The sequence below is a fragment of the Colletes latitarsis genome, chromosome 4, assembly GCF_051014445.1.
Source record: "Colletes latitarsis isolate SP2378_abdomen chromosome 4, iyColLati1, whole genome shotgun sequence".
NCBI classification, from domain to species: Eukaryota; Metazoa; Arthropoda; class Insecta; order Hymenoptera; family Colletidae; genus Colletes; species Colletes latitarsis.
The window spans coordinates 41,912,665-41,939,596 of NC_135137.1; the positions used below are offsets into that span (position 1 = coordinate 41,912,665).

Sequence of the window (26,932 nt, forward strand, 5' to 3'; positions counted from 1 at the left end):
CCTAGAGGGGGAGAGTTCGGTGCCAAAGGTCTCCTTGTTTTTCGTATTTGTAAGGGGTCAGGGATCGCCAGGCGATAAGATAAACGCGAGAAACGACCATTCCCGGCCGTCTATGATCCTTACGGTAACGTTCGAGGAATACGTATCGGCTTTATTATTAGGCCGACACATATGAAATGTAGTTTTTCAACAATTTCAAGTCTGCGCCGCGATAACGAGCCGCTCGACGATGTCAGATTATCGAATTGCAATACAGTAAAACAGCTCGATTTCGCGGATCAGGGATTTAACGAACATTTTATTGATCATTCTGAAAATTGTGCTTTCGACAGAGCTTTCGACATTTGCCTCCAAATGTAACGCTTCGACTATTTCAAATTTTGTTTACATTTCGATTAAATTAGCCCTGCTGCTGAAAAAAATTAAGATATCCTTAGTGATTTTGCGAAAAAACAATTTATAATATTTTACTTGACCCACCTTGTGTATATTAGCAAAGAAGATCGCTAGAATTATTTACTTTTGACCTCCTTTAATAAACGATAGGATGTTGTATTCCTCGGGGACTTAAATCTGTTAAACAAGATCTGCATTTACTGCATGGCCAACATTCGACTCGGTAGGCCGTTTTCTATTCGAGTATAGATCAGTACGTCACTATGTAATTGTATGTACGTTTTAAAGCAATCAAAAATTTAGTAAAGATCAAAGAGACATCCGATTAATGTTCGAAGGTCGCGAGTTTCAGATCGAAACAATTATCGGGTCAATAAAACCCCCTTTAATAGTAGTCGAATTATCGTACGAGATCGCAATATTTGTTCCAGTTATTTTAGCGCCATTATTATATATATATTATTATAGTATATTATACTATGCTAAAGAATGGAAAGCTTGCAACAACTTTTTTCACATTTTTTATGTTTGGCACTGTACCGTGTTCACTGTTTTGCTTTCGCAACAATACTTTTGTACCTGTTCTTCAAACGTGTTTCGATCCAAATTAAAAATCCGTAATCGCTGCTTCGATCGATAAACATAAGATCTATTCCATTCTAGCGTTTAAATTAAAGCACAGCGTAAAGCGCTGTTTTACGACATGTGGGTGTTTCGATGAACCAATCGTAGGTTAGTTGCCGAGTGTCTTTCGGACGGACCGTATGAGTAATGCTGTTGCAAACTCTTTGTATCGCGCGAAAACGTTTTTCACTGATTGGACGTTGGAAAATGCGATACTGTTGCAACGACGAATCACGGCAAAGTATATTCTACGCAGCAGGATGCAAGCAGCGGTGTGTACTAAACGTTTGAAGAACGTAGTGCGAGAGATGCGAAAAGTGTTTTTTCCGCACAACCTGTGAGTAACTAGCCTGCGTTTTTTTTTTGATCGCGTCTCGTTGGATGCGTAAGGCGCTCAGCTCAGCCAGCGCCTGAGTCAGCTGTAGTACGGATACGTGACGGAAGATGTTTTGCTAGTAATGGCTTGCGCCACCGTATTTTGACGCGAGACGCGAACTGTCATCCGTTCGGTTCGACCAAGACCGATCCCCTGACGAAAATTGACGGAAAAACAAGCGGTTTACGATGGGGACAGAACTTATAATGTCCCACGTCGGAATTGTTGCGATTCTCTAATCGACGCTGGGATTAACGAATCGAGGTGCATTGCTTGAGAAACGCGAGATCGTAACCAACGTTTCATCAAAATGGGAAATTGTTTAAAGCGTGCTGGAGGCAGTCAACAAGATAACACCACTTTATTGAGTAACAATCCCGATCCTACGTTGGCTATCGGTTCCTCGCAAGAAGGCCTTGGACCTCCAATACTCACCAATGTAATTACATTTCTGCTTTTATCGTCGACCGATCGCAAATTCTATTCTCCGTTGTTTTATCTGTGTCGAACCTGCGAACATGTCGACCCTTGACTCTGTATTTTCTCTTGATGTCCTCGATTTCTCTTTTTATTTTTATAGCATCGCGAGTACCGATATATAAACTATATAAAAATTTACGTACATTCGCTTTAACAATTTAATTTCGTTACTATGATATCTAGTTGTTTTGTTTATGTGTAAATTTTAAATAAAAAAAAAAAGTTTAAATCTAATTTACATATGTTTTGTACTTTATAACAAAGAAATTTATAACATTGACAATTTAAAATCTACCATTGCCATTTATAATTAATATTTACCTCTGATTCCATAGGAGGTGATCCGCTTTTCTTATCCATCAAATGTTCCAAGGATGCACCATGGCATTGGTATTGGTGTAACACTAGGACCAACTAGCGGACCTGGTACATTGAGCGAAGAAGAGCAGCAAGTACTAGTCGCAAAACGTATAGGACTTATCCAACATTTGCCTATGCGTGAATACGATGGAACTAAAAAGGGAGAGTGTGTGATATGTATGATGGAGCTGGTGATTGGAGAAGAAGTCCGTTATTTACCCTGTATGCATACTTACCATGCACTTTGTATCGATGATTGGTTGCTACGTTCACTGACATGCCCATCGTGTATGGAACCAGTAGATGCAGCATTGATTAGCTCGTATCATCCAACCACTTAACGTCGCAAAGATGCAACTTGGTATAGCTAATCGGTAATCAAACTATACTATCATGGTAAACAGAGCAACTGGAAAGAACCGTTAATTTTACTATCGCGTATAATGGCTTCCAACTAGTAAAGGGGCCTTCTCTTGTTAATGGCCAATTATATTTGCCATTGTATTCGACGTATTCGCGCACGTGCTGAGTAATAATAATACTTGTATTATAAAGAGTTGTAAATGTTTCCTACATAGGTCATTCCCTCTTACAGGGTAATGTTCTCCATACGGATCATTGCAAACACAGTATGGTGTATTTACGGTCAGAAAGCAATTGCTATAGTCGGTTAGTTTCCTGCAAGATCTGAAGTATTTTTTTTTTTTCATACAGCTGAAAGATGTTCTATTTTATGCTCAAATAAACGGAGCAATTGAAAGATGTAAACAGCGTGTTGCTGAAGCTATTTTAAGTTAAATAAATTAGTATCTACTTGACTTTTGTTATTTGGTCAAGTAGCATTAGACAACTATACATACACATTGTGAATATTGTGAGCAATATGACGTACTACAAAATATCACGCTACGTACATATATTTTGAACTATAATTGCAATCGTTTCATATTTCCAGATAACTAAAAAAAACATATTTTTGGATTATATCTTTCGACATACAAAGTTAATCTCATTATTTTTAAATACAATAACTCTTATTTCAATATAACGATATCGTGAAATGCGTAGGTGATCTTTTCCTCGAGAATTGGATATGATGTAGCTTAAAAACTATACAAACCAAAAAAATTGGCATTCAGAGATTTGCTATTTATGTTTAAAGCTATTCCGCGTGAAAAAAATGGGCTGTTTGTAACTGTATTTTTACGTTACTATTTACCAGATATTGTCTGTATATTCTTTTTATGCAGGGTGTTTCGGTATTTGGAGTATAATTTGTACTACGAATAACGGAACATCCTTTATATGTATACATATTGTTAAATTGTATTCATATCATTGAAATGTTTATGTGCATTAAGTTGCGTTTAGCGAAACGCACGTGTATGCGAAGTAAAACTATTATACGCGTATCGCGTTGTTAATGCTTTAAACAAAAGCAACGGCAACGCATTTAACGGAATCATTGATTTAATGGATTGGTCAAGCAAACATTATTTTAATGCTTTCCAACGGATCACTGTTATTGATTTTTATTTATCGCAAAAGAAACAAACGTGGGAAAAGAACTTTACTTGTATAGAAATACTCGCGAAGAAAATGTATTTTGAGCTTTCGTATGGTTAAACCCGACAATATTGAATTGTAATGCAAATTCAATTTGAGAAGCACGAGAGAATGGAATGCTCGTCTTGATTTAAAATCGATTCAGAATTCGATGTAATCTGAATACGAATTTGAAACTTGCATAATAGAGGATCTATTTAACTTAGATATGAAGTTAGAGCTCGGAAGTGAAATTTTTGTGGTGATAAAAACAATCAGCCTGTGACCATTATCATCATTGTTTTCTGGCATACCACATCACTGAAGATCTAAAAAAAATTTCGATCATTTTCATACGATGAATATAATATACGTATATATACATTGTATGAAATTGGTATATATGTATACATATATTTGTATACCGACCGAAATTTTTACTATATATACATATACATACATCATATGTATAATACATATGTATATGATAATATTCATTTAAACATTTCCTATGGGGGTAAGAATATTTTAATGATTTATAAAAGCTTCACATATAATGTTGCTGATTTGTTTAAAGAGGAAAATGATGCTGTGACATAGTGATTTATTGACAAAATGCAAATATAGGAATAGCGATTTAATTAAAATATAAATATTTAGTAAGAACTACTGAGTTTACCACACAATACCTTTTTCCCTTCCATAAGTGAATTTTACTTGGTACTGAACTGTATGTTAATAAATTTTTTTGTACTAATTTTTCAAACATAATATACTATCATTTCTCAAGTAGGCATTGAATCAACTATTAAATGTTTGAGGGTTGAAGGGTACCCACTTTCAATACATAAAATCGAATTTATTGTTACAACTCTTATTAATTTCTATTGCCTTCTTGTATTTAATATTTACAGCATCTACAATATACAAGTCAAACATTTACGAATTTAATTCACGAATTAACATGAAATAACGATTAATATCAATATAGAATTATCGAATTTAAAACTATCAGTAAGTACATAAATTATTTGTGTTACTAGTTGTAGCTTTTTTATGACTATGAGTAATTGTTATGTAATTTTCTATGAAAATTACCAATGTCTTTTCTTTCGTAAGTTAATGCGAAATATATATTATCAAAGATATTTGGGATTTTGCAACATAGACAAATAAACGGTTTTTGTTAAAAATTTTGGATATGGATAAGATTGCAAACTTCTATTGAATTTTATTATTTGTTTCGTGACAATGTAATTAAAAATATAGTTTTGTTTAAATGTTTGAATTTATTATTGTAAATACATCGAAGTATATTGTACTTTTGGAAATAGTACAACATGAGTTTCTGAGTATAATGGCTAGCAGATTAGGCCAACTTGTGTCTACCCATAACCATAGAGAGTAGAATTGTGGCCTTACATTTTATTTAAAATTATCAATGGATATGTTACGTGTCCTCCTTTATTAGAATTAATCAAATATCATATAGATTGATTAGGAATATTTCTTTTTCATGACATGAAAGTTTCATGATGAAACCAATATCGATCTAGGGGCCCGATAAATCGAATCATCTTTTTGGCTAATACGTATGTAACAGTCATAGTGCTGACTTTTAACTCTCATTTAACTAATAAATGATACGAATAAAGCGTTGCGAACTGCGTGAACTATACTATAAAATATGTGGTGTGTATTCATATTCCATCGTAATTAAATATTTTGTAATACGATTATTCTCTATATGTACATAAAGGGTGTGAACCCATAGATACCAATAAATTATCTTAATCTTATTGTTGTAGTACATTCCACAAGACAATGAAGTGGATTCAAACAAATGCACGTGACCTTGGCAGGATCGTATTGGCAAGAGGCTATTTCCTGAGAAAATACAATTACTATGAAATTTATGCAAGTTACTATTTTCTTGTACAACAGCAACGAACCATTTTACAATTCTATATGCATTTTGTTAACAGAATGAAATATATACTGATATCAAATAATAATATATTAGTAATATTATGCTCAAGAACAAATTTTTCAAATTGCTGAACTTAAAAGTGTATTAGACGAGGTTACGTAATTTTTAATTGCTCCTAGATGAGTTCAATTCGTAAATATAACATTATTACGATTTTTTGCCGTTTATATCAACGATACATTCCTGGCTAGGGAACCAATGAAACTTTGGCCTCGCGATGAGATCTATTTACATGCAACTTCATCTTCTCATGGAACGTACTATAGCAAGGATGCATAACATAAAGCCCGCCAAATGATTTAGTATAACCTGCTGCCTGATTTTAACAAAAAGACTATTAACTCTAACACGACTATGGTCATTGGATATCTACTAACTTTAGAACGACATCCTAACGCAACGATTAAACTGTTTATATTACAGCAACAAAGTAACGATTATTTTAAGAACAGATTTCTGACGAAATAAGTTATTAGGAACGAACGTGATTCGCAAGTAGTAGTTCTGGCCATCTCTAATCATACAGGGTGTTCGGCCACACCTGGGAAAAATTTTAATGAGGGATTCTAGAGGCCAAAATAACACGAAAATCAAGAATACCAATTTGTTGATGGAGGCTTCGTTAAAAAGTTATTACCCCCGAAATCTTACGCATTTTCGAGAAAAAAATTCAGTACGGTTGGAACTTTAAACGTTAATAACTTTTTAACGAAGCCACTATCAACAAATTGGTATTCTTGATTTTCGTCTTATTTTGGCCTCTAGAAGCTCCCATTAAAATTTTTCCCAGGGTTGACCGAACACCCTGTATATGATGTTGCCCAGGGCGCCGTGCGCTTTTGAACCGGTCCTAATTCGACGAAGAAGAAAATGTCACTAGGATGGAGTTGATTTCTAGTAACACGAAGGTTGGAATGTTGTGTAAATAGGGAGAGAGAGAATGGTCTCGCGCAATCATCAGTCAGGGAGTCTCGCATCGGTCCGTAGGCGTCATCATGGTGTGTGGGCCGGAGCGTTTTTGAGAGACAACGAGTTTGTTTTCAGTCGATAAGAGGTGTGGGCATTTTCGTTATTATGGTGATGCTTTTGCGAGGTGTGGTGTGCTCGTCCTACGGAATCGCTATGGGGAAAACCGTCGACGATGCTCAACGTACAATTACGAAATAAGTTTTGAAAACGGAACGATACGACGGCGCGTACGATGTCGAGCTCGGAACGAGTATTTCCCGTACGTCGATTCGAGTGGAAGCGCAAATGGACGGCCGTTGTATTATCGATGTTATGCGTGATTCCATCGAACCCTACAAGTGCCGACTCGATATCGTATGGTACGAAGGATAATCAGTGTCCCGTCGAGTGTGCGTGCCTTGGGAATGTGGTCGACTGCAGTAGCTTACAATTGATCGGAGCACCCAGCGGTCTACCACCATGGACAGAGATCTTGTGAGTAAATAATCGCTCGTTATCCTATTATCAAGAACGAGCATCGAGAGACGGTGCCACGCCGTCTTGAACGGATTATCCGACATAAAACGTTTTTCCGAACCTTTCGATGCATTTCATTCTTACGCAGTATTTGTTTTTTCCTTTCGTTCGTTCGAGCCGATCGTTACGTTAAACTTATACGATTATTGCTTTTTTCCTCTTTTTTTTTTCCTCGTTTCTGCTCAATCGTACGACGCCTTTGCGTACGCGCAACGAATCATCGAGATTGAATGTCGAAAAGCTACGTATATTTATTGTAACACGATCTAACGCAGATAAGATAGTGTACAGGAATTTGTAACAGAAACATTGTGTTAATAAACGCGATAACATTATTCGTTTTATCGAGCAGGAAACGAACGTTATTTTTCACCGATTCGTTCGTGCGCTTCTACGTTGTTTAGAAATTATATAGTAATTTTGTTTGGTAACGTGCCGATAGCGATCATAAACGATTACTACTTCGATTTAAATTTAATTCGGAATGTTTTACTAGAGAACTGTTGAGTAAACAATTGAAAGAGAAACGACTGGTCAGTGTGCAATTCATTGCAATAATACTTGAATACTTGTAACAGATATTTAATTTCTTTGAGTAAATTAACGAGTCAATTAATGTCAGACTAATAATTTGCATTCCATGAGAGTGAATCTTCTGTATGGAAGGTGGTATCAACATGCATGCACTATTTTCTTTGTATGATATATTTTTTAAATTTTGTTTTAAACATGTATGAATTTAATGTGACTGAAGTAACATGACAGATGTAAAAAATTTGTTTTTCATTCTGTAAATGGTGAAATGAGAATGATAGTCTCCTAGTTACATATACATTAGCAGGAATTCTTGACCATATAAGGCAATATGCATGGGAGCAGACTATTGTCACTTTATAAAGCCTAGAGTCAAGGAGAACAAGATCTGGATGAAGAAAACCTTACCTTTAAGGTTTTAGTGCAACTTGTGTCTGCTACATGCCTGTGTTTCTAGGCACTAAAGTTCAGTAGAATTACATTCTGCAATCTTCCTGTGAGAAAGAGAAATAGATGAAAATATATTATATAAAATAGAAATATCTTTTAGTAATAATAAAAAAAAAGTAAAAATGTAAATATTAAAAGAAGTAAATAAATCAATGTTAACAATGTTGTTTTCACTTTACAGAGAACTAAGAGAGAATAATATAGGTAGTTTGGAATTTGATGCACTGTTACATTTAACTAAGCTCAAAAAATTGTAAGTATCTTCTGCAGCACTTCTATATTTAATGGCAGTTAAAAAAGTATAATACTGCTGTGTAATTTTGTATTATGAAAACAAATGAATAAAAACAAATAAAAGTAATGATACTTGTAGGGACCTTAGCTCCAATAAATTTGGAGATAACTTTACAATCATGCTATCAGAAGATACCTATTTACAAGGACTTAAAGTGAATAAGAACCAATTGACTCAGGTGCCAGATTTGTCCTTTGTGAAAAATTTGACTCATCTTGCATTGTAAGTATACTGCTTTGTTGCTCCATACTGTAAAAGGGAAATCAATTTTTTTCCATGTAAACAATATTTATTTGTTTGCAGAGCTCATAACTTGATCAGTGATATAAATGGAAGTGCATTATTGAGCTTACAGCAGCTTCAAAGTCTGGACATCAGTGGAAATAAAATAAGCACGATAAAACATGGATCCTTTCTTGTTCCTAATTGTCTTACACATTTGTATGTAGATCACTTTTGTACATATATATATGATTTTTCCAAACAATTTGTACAACCATAAATATTTTTTGCAGGAATTTAAATATAAATCAAATAAAAGTAATAGAAAATGGAAGTTTGGATAATTTAACTTCATTAGAAGAATTACGTTTAAATAAAAATCAGCTGACTCAATTAAAAGATCTCTTCACAAATTTGACAAAATTACGAATACTGTGAGGATTTATTTATATTATAATGTTCGCCCTTTTTCCGCAAATGTACAAATAAAAAAAATTAATGTTTATTTTATAGGGAAATAAATAAAAACGAGTTGCAGATGATCCAAGGACTTAGTCTTAAGGGTTTAAAAAATCTTAAAGAATTACGCTTAAAGAGAAACAAAATCGAGTTATTGGACGATGGCGCGTTCTGGCCGCTCAAAAATTTAACAATCCTACAACTTGACTATAATTTACTTAGTAAAGTGAGGAAAGGAGGTCTGTTTGGATTAGACGGCTTACAGAAATTAACGTTGTCGCACAATCGAATAAAAACGATCGAAACGCAAGCATGGGAGCTGTGCAAAGAAATCGTAGAATTGTTAGTAATATTTCTATATTAATAACGGTGATCAATTTTATAACGTTAACACATTTGAGATCGATAATTCGACGTATGGATCATGTAACATCTACCTTATTGGGCCGACGACATAGCATGTGGGTTAAAACAGACCTGCAAAAATGTTGGCACCTGCCGTGCATAGTCTCGAATGGGTTAACCAAGTATAGCGTTCGAATATAATTTTTAATTTATAATATTTACAGGGATCTATCGCACAATGGAATAACTTCCATAGAACGGGGTACTTTCGAATTTTTAGAAAAGTTAGAAAAACTCAAAATTGATCACAACCAAATTGCATACATTTCAAATGGCGCGTTCAGTTCAACGCCGAATTTACAGATACTGTACGTATATATAAAAGCTCGTGCGTGTTAAACTCGCGAGAACGAGTTAGTTTCTCACAATCGTTTTTGTTTAAGGGAACTCGACTTTAATAAAATTTCGTACATGGTGGAAGATCCCAATGGCGCTTTTAGTCTACTGGGACATTTATGGAAATTAGGACTAGCGCACAATAGAATAAAATCGGTGAATAAGAAAGCATTTACCGAATTGAGTAGGGTAACCGAACTAGATCTAACTGGTAATGATGTAACAAGCATTCAGGAAAATGCGTTTGTTTCGATGACCAGTCTGGTCAAACTCAGAATGAACTCGAGTACGTATCAGAAGACGTAAAAATAATTAAGAAATGTTCGATGATAATTTACGCTTACCTTTTTTAATCACAGGAGCCCTAGTTTGTGACTGTGGATTACAGTGGTTAAGTATGTGGTTACGGGAGCACAGATACAGCGACGCGGAAGTATATTGTGGATATCCGCAATGGTTGCAGGGTATGTCGTTGACGCAACTGCATCACAAAAATTTTACGTGTGGTTAGTATGATATTTTAAATCGTAAACTTCAAAACTACTTTTAGTTGTTTAAACTTAAATAATATTTTATATTGTCATAGACGAATATCCAAAACCAAGGATCATCGAGGAACCCAAGAGTCAGATGGGCATTAAAGGGGATAAAGTGATATTGACTTGTCGCGCGACGAGCACCGCCAACGCACCGTTACATTTTACGTGGAAGCACGATAACGTTGAAATAGAAAGTGGCAATTTGCAAATAAATACAGACTCTATGGAAAGCAGCGGCGTAACGGAGGCATCGTCAGTTTTACACCTTACGAACGTCACGCACGCAAACGCTGGAAAATATCAATGCATGGTCACGAACACTTATGGAACAACGTATTCCACGAAGGCGAAGATAAGCATTTTAAGTGAGTACTTATTGAACTTGTAACACGACTGTGCTTATCACGGACAGACGAATGAATCAATGAATTACAAACTGTCGATTTTAAACGGTGGTAAAAAACTCCTAAACTTGATGTCGCTCAAATTTCAAATCGACGCGAAAACATACGATGAATTCGAAGTTTTTAATCATTTTTTTTTTTCATATCTACGACCATTACGATACTTCTACTTTGTAGTATATGTATACATGCAGTTTACTTTAGTAAGTCTTGCGTCACGTCAATCACGCGACAACGCGAGCTAAAAAGTTGTTTTACAATAATTCATCGTTTAGACCTTTAGCACCTGATCAAAGAAAATGAATCATGACACGTCGACCGTAGAAGTTGACAGCCGTGGAATAAAAAAGAAAAAAACCCGCTGGCCGAGTTTCGTGCGACTTAGTGCCACATACCAAGTTACGAATATGTATGAAGTTCGTAATAAATTCGTGTACCAACGACATTTTACGTACCACTAATAAATTTACTTAAAGGCCTTACAGTTATTCAAACTTGGTATGCGAGCCAAAGTCGTACACCGGTAGGATTAGGGCTTAATGTATCTTCTTTCGTGGGAGTTAACGACTCTTCGTTGGTCTCGTCGTTTCTCCCCAACGACGCGTGAAAGGGAAACGAGCCGCGGAGATGTTAATATCTTTCTTTTGCAGTTTATCCGTCGTTCTCGAAAATTCCGCACGACATACGCGTAACCGCTGGGAGCACTGCTCGCCTCGAATGCTCCGCAGAAGGGCAACCGTCGCCGCAAATAGCGTGGCAGAAAGACGGAGGTAACGACTTTCCAGCAGCAAGAGAGAGAAGAATGCACATGATGCCGACCGACGATGTATTATTCATCGTGGATGTAAAAACTGCCGATAGCGGCGTTTATTCTTGCACCGCGCAAAATCTGGCCGGCCTTATTGTCGCGAACGCCACGCTCACCATATTGGGTAAATATCCGTAAACTTTTCTCATTTTTATCATTACGATACATACAACCTTTACGTGTATCCGTGTTTTTTTCTTCCTCGCAAAGAAACACCGTCGTTCGTGAAACCGATGGAAAATAAAGAAATCATGGTTGGCGGTTCGATCGTTTTGGAGTGCATGGCCAGCGGTATGCCCAGACCAAAGTTATCCTGGCGCAAAAACGGAAATCCTCTGCAGGCTACCGAGCGCCATTTCTTTACTGCCGAGGACCAATTATTGATCATCGTCAACACCATAACTAGCGACGCGGGCAACTACGAATGCGAAATGAGCAATTCTTTGGGCAGCGTCGTCGGTGCGTCTCATCTCACGGTGAAACCAGGTGAAACGCGTTTTTTACGAGTTATGATAGAGTTTATGCTAAATCGGATGAAATTTGGATATCTGCCAGTCAATATACAGAGTGTTCGGCCACGCCCATTTTTGGTGGCCGAATACCCTGTACAGCAATTTATTTGCGACGCCGATTTATGCTGGTTTGAATAAATAATGCATCGACTAAATTTACGGAAATATTACTGATCTTTGCAGCTCCTACTTCTAGTCCTGCCGCGGTAAGCGAAGACGACATACTGGGTTTAATAATAATCACCGTAGTATGTTGCGCCGTTGGTACGTCCATAGTGTGGGTGGTTATAATCTATCAAACCAGAAGACGCTTGAACGTGGTTGTGCAAAATGGAAATGCACAACCATCGACGGCCGTTGTGACTGCGCTACCGGACACGCAGACACATTTATACTTGGAAACGAGTTCGCAGCACAGCAAAGACAGTGGTACTGGCGACAGTACCAGTCCTAGTAACGATCAGTTACAATTATGTTTACCTGGTACGTAAGAATTTTCTATTCTGTCCTGCTCTGACACAAACGTATAAATTCCTCTGTTATTTTGCTATCAGAGGAGATCGTTACGTGTTCCGTGACTAACGAAGAAGAAACGACGGGGGCCATGAACGTCGGGGCTCCGCTGTTACGATACACGAACCATGAACGGCATGTTCGCGTGAACGACGTCTGTGCAGTTTAAATGCAGAGATCACGAGAGCAAGCTGTATAATCCGTCGCGTTTCTTACACCAGTGTTTACGAATTACTTTGAAGTCCTTCGATGCGGAAGGATTCCAAGTATGATCGCCGCTACCGATCACAGTATGTCAAATAGGCACAACCGACGATCCCGTCGTTATGTTCGGATGACGACATAATCGACAACCGAACGATTTCTCGGTAATTGTGCAACAAAGTATTTATTACCATACTTATAATTCATTCTATCGCGTACCCGCACGACTATCGGTAAGTACAAGTGATAGCGAGATAAGCACGCGTCTCATTGTCGTATTTATTATCGAGGCAAGTGTCGCGAGATCGCAGCGCCGTGAAGTGCAGCGTAAACATGAAAGTACTAAATTACGTATGATTTGTAAATATTTAGGATTAAGTGATTTCGTCGTGATTTTTACTTGGTGTCGTTGAGACGAAAAGATCGCGACGCGTACGATGACATCGGGATATACCGTAAGACGCAAGAGCCACTTATTATTATATAGACCAGTCTTTTGTGATAGATATTTATTTTAGGATTACGTAAACTATTAGACGATTATATTTATAACGTTTCAACGATGTCTAAAAGAAGTGAGGAAAAGAAGGAACGAAAAAAGAGAAACACGTACACGTATACCCTCCGCGCACATTATTATACATATTCATCGAACACGTACACATACATACACGTGTGTATATACATATGTACATTTGTTTTGCACCAAAGTGCTGGTAATAGATACTTCGCGATTTGTCTTCCCCTTTATTCTTTATTCGTAGCCGGTTTATTAATGCCATCTTAGACGAGTGCTCCGTGGTAATTTTAATTCGTCGACGACGATTGCTCATTTTTACCGATAGGTATATCGATGCCTGCCTAATTTAAAATACGCGCCTAACTATATTATCCGCTTCTATCAACGACTTTCCCCCCTTTTTAGTATTATATTTACTAAACTTTTAAGTATATAACGCTCGTGTTTTGCGAGATATAGCGTATTAATATCCTTGGTCATTTCGCGGGCGTCGTTCACGCGACGTTTGACCGCTCGATCGAGAATTAATACATCGAGGCGCTTGCGAGGTACCGCTTCCCTTCTTGCAATCAAATCGGAACCGGCAGATTTCACGCAGAGAGGTTTAAACAAGATTTTGTGCTCTGTGGCGGACGGTTTTCCGACTAAATGGTAGCAACGAATGTGTCGATTAGCAGATTCGTGCAAGAAGCGAAGACGTACTGTATCGATAAGTTCGTTTTCATTTGCGATTTCGTTCCAATAAAAAGAAAAAGATCGAGAGGAACATCGATCATCGTTAACGATTGCACGTTTCGATGGAAAATTCTCGTGTCTCGTCGTGTTTTCGTACTTTACCCGCGAACTCCTAGATATAGAAGAAGATGCAAGGTTTTTTCAGTGTACGTACTACTAGTAGATGTAACGGAGTTACACTTAATCGTTAAGCGAGCGATAGAGCGACAATCGCTGTATTGTAAGACTTTTTGTTCTGTAACGGATATTATTTCTGTGACTTTCGAATTAATTTGTGATATTTTTGCCCCGTGCATATAGGTGAATACATGTCGCGAACGAACATTGAACGGGGAAGCACAAATCTTTCGAGCTTGGGAACGGTCGTGATCAGAATTTACGACTAAGAAAAACAAATGACGATTCGAGCGGCGTTAAAAAGAAAGTACACTTTGCATATACATCTATATATTTTTCTAGACCTTGTACTTCGAAAGAACCGAAGGGCGGCGTGAAATTCGTATTGGAAAGCGGTTACCAAATACTGCCACTCTTGATCGTCTAATCGTTTAACGGTCAGTCTAAATTATTTGCTTGAGCACAAAACGAACCGAGACGCTTTAATCCTGCATAGGCACGCTGGATCTTTCAAAGAACAGTCGATTTTCGATTGAATTTCTTGGGGATCTCGGACTAAAAATTTCTAAACTCGAGATTTTACGCACCATCAAAGCCTTACGATATCGACTGATCCCGAAAGACTCAATTTTGTCTACGTCTACTAGGGTATCAGATTACTGTGTTTACGAAAAGTTAAAATTTTCTATACGCTGTTAAAAACAATTTTCATGTTCCACTGTGTGCAAACGTTTTAAGCGACGCGTGTGGTAAATCCATTGTGCTCGACGCCATCTTTCGTTTTTCTAATTCGCGTAGAGATCATCTTTCGGGGATATCGCGTCGTTTCGTTTCAAGAACACGAAATCCACCGTTACGAAACAGCTCGCGTAAGGTGTGGGAGGATTCGCAAAGGTGTTGGTCGAACGACGAAAACTTTAGACTGTGTATTGATCGAGTGACGAACCGAAACGATCGTGCAGACTTACCAATGATAAGTATTAAATCGTATTGCCAATAAATAGAGGATCTATCGCGAAAACGTTAATCAGCTCGTGCCCGTGTGATACACCAAATAAGGTATCCCCGTTTAATTCAGTATTTTTCCTTGTGTTACATGGTATTGTAAACAAATACAAGTAATATAATCCATCTGAATAACGTTGTCTTCATTTTCGACCGACGCGTCGACCGACACAACCCCTGACCATTTTCTTTTATCCTTTATTTACCAAACGAGCATTCTTCGTTAAAATATACAATTACAGATACATATACATAGAAAAGAAATTTACTTTGTAAGTTCTCTAAAAACATTTGGATGACACGCCTGCGTATCATATTTTTAATACACGGGTAATTACGTATACTATATACGCATTTAATTTACGACGCGTAAATATCCTGGATGTTTGCTTTTTCATTTTAAAATTATATATACAACGAAAATTTATCAATCGATTTGCCTAACATTCGAAACTCGGAGTTTGCCGCAAACGCGATACAATTTCTTTCAACTTAACGATCGATGATTAACGCAACGAAGAGGCATTTCCATCGATTTTGCGCATTTTATTTTATTTTCGACCAAGATCGAGCCAACGCGCTGTCGAAACTAGGGCTAGAGACTCGTCGAATTTTTTTGTATTCGAATATTTTGTGCACTGATCAAACATCTGGACATCTACAATTTCACTTAAATAATGTCGCGTGAATTATAAATCAAATTTGTTGATTTCATCGTTCTATTTTAAACTTTATTTCCACTCACGATAGTTTATACATTTCTCTTTTGATAGAGAAAGACTAATGTATTTACACCCTTCAATATTTTGTCCTACTATACATAAATGGTCTGTTGTATTTGTACACATTTATATACAATTGCACTTATACGTTTGTCAAACTTGAACGTAAAGAAGTTCTTTGATTGAAAAAACTTGATTTTGTCCAACAGTAGTTTATATACATACAGCTTATTGCAGTGGTTCTTAGCTTGTGACTCCAAGGGGGTCATAGATAGATTCGTTAAGGGCGCGTGAATTTGTATTGGGAGTTATTAAATATTTATTTTTGTTGCGTACAAAAATATTACTGTACCCTTTCAGTGTTTCAAAATGATAGCTATTTCGCTATAATAAATCTGTCAATGGCTTGAAGTCTCTATCAAAAAAGGCTGTCTCTTTTGAAAAAAAAGGGTTTAGAACCACTGGCTTATCGATAATCTTTCAAGGATCCACCGATTTCACTCACACAACGGTTCATCCGTATAGGTGACCAGAATCATTTGATAATACGTAATATTTAAATACACCAGTATCCTCGTTATTTAAATAGCGCGAATATATAAATTTGTTGTTACTCGAACAATGATATTCAGTTTATTTGTAGTATTCGAATACCTATAAAATATTCAAATAGTCCCAGCCCTGATCGATACGTTTATGACAACGTAAGGAACTAGGAGTGGGGAGAAATGAATAAAGGAACGTAATAATACAACGACACGTACTGTTCGTACTGTGCGCGTCAGCTTTGAAGAGAACAAATGTAAAAAGTGAAACTATTTACAAAGGGAACTCGGGGCGATTTCGGAGCTCGTGGAAGAGCTCTCGTTTCTTCTATACATAGCGTCGTTACTTACGAACGAAGCTACACTCGAAATTTACGTTGGAAAATTGGACGAATGAAAATCTCGAACAACGAATAAAAGTTACGCAACTTGTTGTTCGTTGCTCGTCGAATAAACGCTCTTTTCGATGATCATCGAGTGAATCTTCGTTCGTTGCAATCGTCGCCCGTTTCGAGACGGCTACAACGCACTGTGAACGACATTTATGGCTCGTTCGTACATTCTGATAAGCCAACGATCAACGAAAGGTCGACCAATAATAATCTAAACGATTATATTCTTTCTCGTGCTTGTCATGGCGATAGTAATTAAGTAGAATAGCCTCGGTGGTCGTCGATCGGGAACAAGCGATTTCGAAACGTTAAATAAAGAAACGTATGAGTCTATCGACGTCGATCGCGAAAGGAAATACGCGGAGAGAAAAAGAAACAGAGTTACGATCGTCGGCTATCCCTAATTCCGTTCGAAACAAGGATGAAAGACGAACGCGTTTGCCGTAATCGTCGATAATTAAGCGCACTAGCTAAACGGATTCCCTTACAAAGATATTAGTAAAAATACAATATTCGTATCGTTAATTTAATCTATAGTATCGTGACTTGATTATCAATTATCTAAACTTATCTATTGTAATCGCGGGGATAGAACGGTTGGATGGATTGCTGGGTTTTAAAAGAAGCTAAGTCACGGAACGTTTACGATTGGTATATTTCTCGTCGACGTCTCATACAAAACTGATCCCGGGAGGCGAGTTCTTTCTCGCCTCGGACCGTTGTCGCTCGATTTTGTATTTAGACGGCGACAAACGCTCGAGGGGCCCCGACGCCTCCCTCTCCTACGCAGTCCACGCGCAGAAACCCTTACGCTATAAACGATTTACGTAGAACGTAACGTTTCGTTTAATTCTGTCTGTTTTGTGCACGCTTTATCCCGCGGAGCACGTTCGCTTATGCACGCGCGCAGACACGTTCCGTGCCAACGTCCATCGATGCTCGTCACTTTCAATTACTTTATTGTCTGTTTTCTATTTTTACTTAGCGCGTCGACTACGCATCGCGCGAATCCTTTCTAATTATTTCTCCGATTCGAAGAATTATTTTTACAACGATCGCGAAACCAAAATTCGTTAGGCCGAAGATCCAGGAGCAAGTGGTTAAAGGGGGGGGGGGGGGATGTAAGCAAGGAAATTCAGGGACAGTGGTTCCTTTGGACGCAAGTAGAAAAAGAAGCTAAAACCGTTTCGCGTCTTGTGTTCCGTTCAACCGCAAGAAATGCTTCGCTCGATCGTGCTAGGAACACGATTCTCGAATTCCGAATTACAGCTACCGTGGTGTAGAGGTATCTGAGATTCCAGACACTTGCACACCGGTAGCAGCTACTCCCTATTGTCGTTTGAGAATTTTTCTAGCAGACATCTCGTGCGAAGGAACAGAAACGCAACATCGAAGCGACCACGTACGGTGAGCGTCCTTTGGGCGATCAACGCGGGAGGAACTTTTCTTCTCGAGGGTTTGCCGCGCTCAGTGGCGCCACCTACGTGAGATCTGGAGCCTGCACCTCGCGCACGAAGACCGTGCAAACATACCAAGAAGCTTTTTAGCCTTCGACGAGACGAACCGAAAGCTATTCTCTTCCCTGCTTGTCACGTTGCGTACCTGTTTTTAACTATGCCAGGAATCGAGGTTCTCGCCGAGGTCCTGGCGTCGTTTAACTTCCTCGCGGCGCTCGGGTATTCTCGTTTCTATTTTCGTCCTTGCTCTAACTAAGTTCACGTGCTCTTTTCGCTTCAGAATCGGTTTACGAATCGGTTCTTTAGCTGACCAGCGATCGTCAATCGTTGTTCATGTCCCTGAGCTCGGTATACGCGATCCTCTTCCGGTAGAGGTTGCTGTTCGGCGATATCACTTTCCTCTTGTTCGGCATCGTCGACGGCCCGGGAACGTAGTAATGCCTCCTCTTGTACACCACCATTCTGCAAACCGTAATAAATAGTTCAAAATCAATCAGGATAGTCTGCTAACACGTTGACTGACCAGTGTTTTCCTTCAAAACTGATGAGAACTTAGATATGGAAAATTAGCGGTCAACGTGGTAACATTTTGAAGCACGGGGGCTAGCTCGGATGACCACTTAGTTATCCGTGTTTACCCCTTGCTTTTTCTTAATTCTAAAAATGTAAACTCCCCCCAAAATCGCGTCTTAAGCCAACTCAAACATCCTTTATGCTTGGGAATATAAATAAATTTGTTTACCCTCCCTTTGCACGAGAGATTTCAAAACCACTGAAACTCTTATGTCGCTTATGTAACGGATATTCAATCGTACCACGGTCACGGAACGTCTGCCTCAAATTCTCGATTTTAATTTTAATCATCTTGATTACTCGCCAAGAGCAATTCGCTGCTACTCCATTAACCGATTGGTCATAGATTACCATCGCTAACCTTCCTTTCCGAACCATCTGCGTTTCAGCCGGAACGCAACGTTGAAATTCTTGGGAAATTATGGGTGGACGATACCAATCTGCCACGTATCAACTACTTGTCACGATATACTATCTAATGCAACGAAGATATCGACTTCATTTTTCTTTTGAATTAAACGGTTCAGAGTTTAACTTCTTCACAAAGTTTCACAGAAATTCGAAGCAGGTAAGATGGCCACAAGTTACACGCTTAATAACGTCAGCGTCGCCACGGAACGAGTGCATCCTTGAGATCAGCACTTTGCGAGAACTCGCGTCAAATGCTTTTGAACGACGTGTTCCTGTCACGCCCACTTCTGAACATTCGTATACACGAATCGTCGACGTTCGTTGTTTGTAAATTGAAATACGAAGGCTCGTGATCGAACAAAATCAATTCAAAAGTCTTCTTCGGTACTGCAAAAAGAAATACTCTAAAATAGAAGCTTACAAACTTACATAGACAAGTGACATCAGGATAATTCTGAAATTTCATACCTTTTACTTTTAATATTGTTAATATTACTGTTACCGTTATACTTTTGTTTGTTCTTCGAATCTTGTGAAATTTAATTCCTGATTTCTGCCAGTGTTATACTACAGTGTTAAACATCCAGCTTCTTTAAACGTGACAAAATGACTCGAAAAATAGCGATATTCGTAATACCGATTGCAATCTCTGTCCCGATTCGATCGGAGGAAGACGAGCAGTGCATCTCGCGTGCATCGTCGAGTGGAACGACGCGTTTCCGGTCTCAGCTTCCATCGCGTCTCACCAGATAGCGCACTGGATCGATCGGTCTCTGGAGTGATCGATGGGCCGCTCCGTTTTAAAAAAATCGAGCTGCGTTTGTTTACTCGACGACGGATACGACCACCAGATAAAAGAAGCATATTATTATTCCGTGTTCATGAGAATGCGTCGTCGACTCAACGGGGAGAAGGCAAGACGAACACGACAGAACCAGAAGAAACCTGACTCCGTCGTAAGGGAGACAATTTAAAAAGAGAAACAAAGTTGTTGCTAGCCTATTTCTATTTTAATGATTGCCTTCGAGAAACGAACGATGGATTATTATTTGAGAAGTATGAGGGGGTTATTGGAGTTTGTTACGTTCTCGTGCGTCGCACGATGAATCGTGGAAGATGAAATGGAATGACACTGAAATTTCGAGTTTCGCGGTTCGTCGTCACGCGCCTCTGTATAGGCAAAATTTATGGAACGAAATGTTTCATTGGTTGGTTATCGTTCGAATAAAATTTTGCCTAATATTGCGTCTCGTGTAAGCTTGGTGCAGGATCCTGGGAGACAGACCTAGGCATTTTTTTTATATAAAGTTACTTGATGTATCACGTCAAACAACGCCACCTTATTTCTCAATGTAAACTCTGTTATTACAAATAAGTATATTATTTTGAATAGCATTTGCCCAGATCTGAAACCGATAGACGATACAGGGTATTACGATCCATGCTGCACACAGAGGACTTACCAAACCTTTTGGAAAGGAAAGCTTGTAATTTCTAGCATGGTATTATGCCAGGAAAAGGACAAATCTCGAACTCGTGACAGATCTTGAGGGAACTGGCTGGGTACAGATTTTCTGATTTATTCACTTTATTTAAAAGTCACCACACAGGGGGGTAAACGTGAGTGAAGGGAAGCATGCCGGTGTATATTAATCAGGGAAAAGCCTATCTTTCACCTCTTCGTGGCATCTGTCCTATCTAATGATTTATCCTGCTCGAAATTTCTCCATCGATCGCGAGACTCCACGGAAATAACGAATAAATTAACAAAATCGCTTCTTCCTATATTTACGATAAAACTTTATTTTCGCTCTATCGTTCATCGACGTTGGAATACGGTCGCGTCAAAACGATACACGTTCTAATAAATATATAACAAATCGTAACGAGGACGATTCTTACCCGCTACGATTAAAGGACTCGTGGACGATTTTTCGGGGAGGAACGACCGTATACCGTTTCCTGTTCGCCGTGTATAATCCTTTCCGTCGTTTCGTGGGATCTCGATTGCTCGCAGGGGAGCGAAAAAAGATCGAGAATCGAAGAGTAGCAACTTTGGCGGTTCTCAGGTTTCTATACACCGCACTTCTATACGCGATGTAAACACACTTAGCTAACGTGTCTAGATCTGACTAGATAGATCCACTACTCTTCTCGATCCAATATTTCGAGCGATCGTTTTGTACCTGCGTGCGCGTGGCTCTTCCAAACGCCATTTTTCGTCTTCCCATTCTGTACCAGCTTCGAATTTAAGTATAAACTCGACGAATATCACGCAGAGTCACAATACTTTTGTTCTCTCGTGCTTTGCTTGTTATTCGAGGTCGACGCTGGTTCTCTCCTCTGAACTAGAGCTAAAGATAATATTTCATTATATGGACACTAAAATTCGAATTCGAACAATCCATGTTCCGGATATGTTATTTAATATATTCGTCGGAAAAGTAACGCAACAATTTTTCAATAAAATTAACCTTATTTGTAAAGCGAAATACTGATACTGGAATGCCTATTTAGAATTCTACGAACAAGTTTGATTTAGTTGAATATTTGATTTCGAGAATATTTTCTTGTTTGATTTTTGTTCAATATTTATTTTTTAGTCCTTTCACTAGGGGTATCACTTACTTCCACCTTTCAAAAATAAATATCTGAACTTTGTTCGAGACAAAGGTATTTAGGTGTTCTCAATTTTTAGCTACGAAATCCACCCCGTAATATTGCACACCCTTTCCCTGCGTTATCACGACAGAAGCTACTCTAATAATACTAATGATTATGGCTAAAATTCGACGCGCAAGAAAATTCTCTCGCAAAACGATCGTCAGACGTCAATAGTTGAAAAAAAAAGAATACTATCGTCGCTACCCTTACGCCTATATCTATATCGTTCACTATTAATCGTAAACGTCTAGCACACGGTATTATCTCATCGATAACTAATACGAGAACGTCAGTGGGAAAATAATCGAGCCTGGCGGGCAGATTGGTATCGTAGGAACGTGTTCTCGACCAGCGATGCGAGGTCCCTCGAAAATCACAGAATAATCATTCGCGACTGGTGCGCGCGTAATGGAATGGTTAAGTAATAAAAATCGATCCTGCGTGGGTCGCGTAACAGGCGACGATCGGAGAGACACGGTCAAACAAGGAATGTTAAACAAGGCACATCGAAGTCGCGTGTTCTTGGACGAAAAATCCTGGAACTAATGCAGCGTGAAACGCTTGCTCATTCTTAACGTCCAAGTCAGGCGTACACAGACGCCATCATAGATCGAGCCAGCAAGTCCCTTCTTCCGGGAAACCTTATATTAATCATATATATATTGCGCGTTGGTCCACGAATCACGTGTCTCTCCGTTTCCTCGGAATCACTAAACTACCTTTTGGTACTCTCCAAACGGTCCAAGCGAACTTGTTAAGCCGGAGTTGTAGGGGTCACAGACGCAACGATTTTTCGTATAACGATCTATAAAACTATCGTCGATACGGTAAACTCGTACCGTTTCAACCTTTGGCGATTTCCTAGTTTATAATTATCTATCTCTACTTCCCGTAACACTTAATATTTATTTATTCTAGGTTCCCGTTGCAAACTAGCAACACCTCACCGAATTAATATATTTCTCCCCCCTCCCCCCCAATATGGCGGATAAATAAAATTAACAGTAGAATAAATCGTCGCTTCTACGACCCCCATAACGCTTCGACCGCGTTCTCGGCAAGAATTAAAATTACGTTCGAGTTCTTTCGACCCTTTCGTTCCAGTATCTATCGCGGAAGAGTCCAAATGAATCTCGAGAGCTGCCAGTGCCCGCACTCGCTTTCGTTTGGTCCTCCCGTTCGATCTGTTCGTCTTTCTCGTTCCTTGTCGCTCGTCGAGCTACGCGAAAGCAAAGGAAGAACGAACTCTGCCTTCGAACCGACGGAGAACGCGTCTTTTACACCCGACAACACACAACTCTACCGATAATACTTTGCTCTGGCAAACATATTCCCCTAGATGCGTTAGACCAGAAGAAGGATATCTGAAACAGAAACCAGAAAGACGGCGTTAGTAATTTTTAAATATATTGGAGAAAGTAATAATTCGTTGAAACGTTCTTTCCGTTGAATTCTTGTCCTCGTGAACTTTCCAGAGTAGAGACTCTGTGGGCGACACTCACCTCACCCTATGAATCCTGCAGCCAGCGATATAATGACAGCTAGAATGCCAGTCATCACCTGGCCAGCCGTCGACACGACTACTGGCGGCGGCGCCGAGGCGCTCTCGACGACGTCGTCGTACACGAAATGATCCTCGGCCGTCAACCTATCACCGTACTTGTCCAGCAAGTCCATGACGATTCCGTTCGTCCAGCCGAAGCCAAGTTGGACCTCGTACTCGCCCCCACCCCCGTGGCCGCCCGACATCGTCGCGTCGTACTGCGAACCAAAATCGACACGTTCGTTCGTTCTCCTGCCGCTTCAGCGGACGAACCCTTGGTCGCGAGGTTGGAGCAACTAGACGGGATCGAGCTTAGATTCGAACTATCGAGCAAACTTTCAATAATATTCAAATTTACAAAGCGAACCTTGAATACATAACAAACTGGATCCCATCCCTAGCGATTAGCAATACCGAACGTACCAATACCGGTCATAAGTATCGAAACTTATTTTCTGCTTTCGATTAAAATACATAATCAACTTCCAAGTCGTCCTTATAAACTGATCAGAGATTCAGAATAAATTTCTAACGTTCCGCACTATTATTCCCCGCATAGCAAACGAGGAATAAACTCTCGATCGTTGCGAAAGGGAGGCTCTGATCTTTAAACGGATGTCAGTTCGCAATTATTTTTCTTCGTAGCTGTTTTCGATGCTTGTAATACTTATGACTGGTAGAGGTCTCGCGCGGGTGAGAAATTACCTTCTCGAACATGGCTTGGGTCTCGTTGAACGCTTTGTAGTTGCTACGGACCCATCTCTGGCCGATCTCGTAGGCGAGTCTCTGGGCCCACGGGTCGTTCGTGTAGTCCAGCGACATGATGACGAAGTACTGCAACGGGGGCCACGCGTTCGGATAGTCCCACTGTTCACCGGAGTGTTCGCGCGTGGACGGTATGCCGCCCGGATTCAACATGATCTGATTCTTCTCGAGATACTTGAGCACCTTGGCCACGTACTCCTCCCTCTTGTCGAGGTCGTAGCAGAACGTCCACAGCGGCAGAATGTTCGTTGGATAGAAATAGTCTCTCTTGATGTCGTTCAATATGTCGTAGTCGAGCCAGGCGCCGACTTCGTCGTGCCACAGCACGGCGGTCACCGCTCTCTTCCACTCGTCGGCTCTTTTTCGGTAATAGATAGCCTTGCTTTCGATGCCCATCCTCTGGCTGTACTTGGCCAGCAGCTGCGCATTCCGATATATGATCGCGTTCAAATCGACGGGGATAATGTATCTCGTTTTCAAGTTCGTCAGGTTACCTAAAGAAGAACTCGCTAGAGTCGGTGTTTGAGTGGCTCCGTTACGCGCGGTGAGTGACACGATTCGACCCGACGCACGCGACCACTGTGACGACGACGAAACAGAAACGATATTCCTCGATCGTCTGGCGAGCTCGAAGGGCGATCGACACGCTTTATTTTCGCGATCGCGAGTCCGAGCAGCCCCGCTTTCACCTGGGAAACCTTGGACGGGCCGATCGAGATATCTCGAGGCAGATATCGCGGATAATACGGAACGCGTGGCACAATAATTGCCGACACAGTTTCTCGAGGCGCGCAAGCGCTTTGTTTAACAACGTTTTAGAAAATGAGTCCTGCACCGCGGTCACGCGAGTCGCGAATCGAACGATTTTCAGAGGCCCCCGGAAAGAGTAAAATAATGCACGGTCAACCGTACATTACTCTTATAGCTATATTACCCAATTTTTAGGACTCGAAACTAGCGTCGTTTCGTTCAAAATGAAAGTAAAAGAAAGAGTTCAAAAGTAACTGATTTCATTGATAACTATTATAGTGTTTCTGCTTTATGTTATGTACCGATTCATCAACGTAACGCGGTTGAGTACGACTGTCCATTGCTCGTTATTTCTACTTAGGGTCGATCGTTTGTTATTCGACGTGACCAAAAATGCTTACAGGATTTTCTCCTAAATGTAATCATCATTGAAATCAGTCGATTACCGATGGTTAATGGGTTCAGGGTGACCGTTAAGCACAGAACATTACCTTTGTTCGTGCCATTGAGTATGAACCAACGACTAGAAAAATCCCAGCCCGACTCGGCGGCGGTCTTCAGCTCCGCGTAGTAGTTCTCCTTCTCCTCGTTGGTGCGGAAGTTTTGGCTCGTTAGATAATCCTCTCTAGTCGACAAAATTGTCCCGTCAGAAACGATCGAACGTGTGGACCGAACCGCGTAAAAATCGAAACGATAATCGCGACGAAAGAAAATAAATAAGAAAATTTCGAGACCGTTTCGTAGTCTTTGGTTTCTTACTTGTAGGACTCGGGTCGCGGGCCCATCGATTCCTCGTAGTATCTAGCCAGGGTGTACTTCGTCCCGTCCAAGTCGACCTCGACCGTTCGATTGGTCATCCAGAAGTTGAACTCTTTCTCGAGCAAATGAAAATTATCCTCCAGCCACTTGTAATCTTGGGTCGTTTTCAGATACTCCTCGACCATGGGGATCAACAACGGGGGATGGGATCTCATGGTGTAATAGATCCTTCCACCGTTCGGTATCAAGCCGATTTTGTCCACCAGCGACACGAAGTTGGTCAGCATCCCCTTCACGGTGGTGTACATCTCCGACAGAAGCAACCCCTTGATGATCCAGTACGAGTCCCAGTAATAGAATTCACGGAATCGACCGCCGGGAACGATCACGGGATGAGGCACGTAAATGATGGAATATCGATCCTCGTTGATCCTTACGTCGTCCTTCATCTTTCTACCGAGCATCTTCCAGATTTGATTCAGATCCGAGGCGAACCTCCGGAGATTCTCGTCCGCGATCTTGTTCAGGAACTTAGGATGCATGGTCCAGTCCTCCGGGTCCCAATCCTCGAACTCCGATCCCTCGGGATCGAAGGCTCGGTTCACGAATTGCTCGATCTGGTGCCTGCTGGGCATCTGGTCGACCTGTTCCATGAACTCCCGGAACAACGCCAGCGTCTCATTCGGCGAATACTTCATCTTCATGTCCACGAAGGTCTTCGAGTCCTTGTAGATCGACGCCATTTGTATCGTGTGCAGGAGGTCGCCGTGACAGTAAACGTCGCTGCAAAGCCACACACGATCTCTACGGTTTCTGCTCGTCTCGTTACCAAAATCTTTTCGTCTTTGCTCGTTTACCGATTCCCGAGGACGAGGATGAGAATAGGATTCGAAACGAGTCGCGCGAAATATTGATCTGTCCAACGAACTCGTCTCGAGAGAAGTCTCGTCTTGTATTTTTTAAATGGTACCAAATACTTTTCGTATTTATGAGCTACGAAAAGAACCGATTCAGTGACGTATATCGTTTTAATTATC

The 26,932-nt window shown here is 39.9% G+C and overlaps 3 protein-coding genes and 1 long non-coding RNA gene across 12 annotated transcripts in view; 2 read left to right on the forward strand and 2 right to left on the reverse strand.

Annotated features, from left to right (window-relative positions):
* The first annotated feature begins 1,222 nt into the window (after positions 1-1,222).
* On the forward strand, positions 1,223-5,580 carry Rnf11 (Ring finger protein 11). The gene is made up of 2 exons (XM_076763393.1): positions 1,223-1,835; positions 2,212-5,580. Exons 1-2 carry the CDS (start codon positions 1,707-1,709, stop codon positions 2,575-2,577), a joined length of 495 nt encoding a protein of 164 aa, XP_076619508.1. The 5' UTR covers positions 1,223-1,706; the 3' UTR covers positions 2,578-5,580.
* A 766-nt stretch (positions 5,581-6,346) lies between these two features.
* Positions 6,347-14,278, forward strand: LOC143340938 (uncharacterized). The gene is made up of 14 exons (XM_076763375.1): positions 6,347-7,214; positions 8,422-8,493; positions 8,614-8,757; positions 8,839-8,976; positions 9,051-9,191; positions 9,271-9,558; positions 9,786-9,929; positions 10,005-10,243; positions 10,317-10,463; positions 10,544-10,861; positions 11,551-11,832; positions 11,919-12,194; positions 12,404-12,703; positions 12,775-14,278. Exons 1-14 carry the CDS (start codon positions 6,973-6,975, stop codon positions 12,900-12,902), a joined length of 2,859 nt encoding a protein of 952 aa, XP_076619490.1. The 5' UTR covers positions 6,347-6,972; the 3' UTR covers positions 12,903-14,278.
* LOC143340946 (uncharacterized) lies at positions 7,886-11,342 on the reverse strand. Its single transcript, XR_013079531.1, has 3 exons — positions 11,008-11,342; positions 10,302-10,977; positions 7,886-8,284 (listed from the first exon to the last, which is right to left on the reverse strand). It is a non-coding gene; the product is annotated as an uncharacterized LOC143340946 (long non-coding RNA).
* A 141-nt stretch (positions 14,279-14,419) lies between the features above and the next one.
* The window catches only part of LOC143340942 (trehalase), a 47,376-nt gene continuing 34,863 nt past the window's right edge, over positions 14,420-26,932 (reverse strand). For 7 of the 9 annotated variants that reach the window (XM_076763384.1, XM_076763386.1, XM_076763391.1 and 4 more), the window contains 5 exons: positions 25,896-26,678; positions 25,628-25,761; positions 24,327-24,880; positions 23,586-23,839; positions 14,420-18,892 (listed from right to left, as the gene is read on the reverse strand). In XM_076763384.1, the coding sequence (XP_076619499.1) occupies positions 18,751-18,892; positions 23,586-23,839; positions 24,327-24,880; positions 25,628-25,761; positions 25,896-26,678 (1,867 nt within the window). In that variant the 3' untranslated portion in view covers positions 14,420-18,750. Of the gene's footprint in view, positions 18,893-18,940; positions 23,443-23,580; positions 23,840-24,326; positions 24,881-25,627; positions 25,762-25,895; positions 26,679-26,932 lie in introns of those variants that run through there. The other 2 variants (XR_013079530.1, XM_076763390.1) reach the window with 2 other exon arrangements.

What these genes read in the sequence shown, in the direction of transcription:
- Rnf11 (XM_076763393.1), top strand. Translation starts at nt 1,707, where the DNA reads ATGGGAAATTGTTTAAAGCGTGCTGGAGGCAGTCAACAAGATAACACC. An exon ending in GACCTCCAATACTCACCAAT is followed by an intron (nt 1,836 to 2,211) that starts GTAATTACATTT and finishes CTGATTCCATAG; the next exon opens with GAGGTGATCCGCTTTTCTTA.
- LOC143340938 (XM_076763375.1), top strand. Translation starts at nt 6,973, where the DNA reads ATGTCGAGCTCGGAACGAGTATTTCCCGTACGTCGATTCGAGTGGAAG. An exon ending in TTGACAAAATTACGAATACT is followed by an intron (nt 9,192 to 9,270) that starts GTGAGGATTTAT and finishes TTTATTTTATAG; the next exon opens with GGAAATAAATAAAAACGAGT. An exon ending in TCACAAAAATTTTACGTGTG is followed by an intron (nt 10,464 to 10,543) that starts GTTAGTATGATA and finishes ATATTGTCATAG; the next exon opens with ACGAATATCCAAAACCAAGG.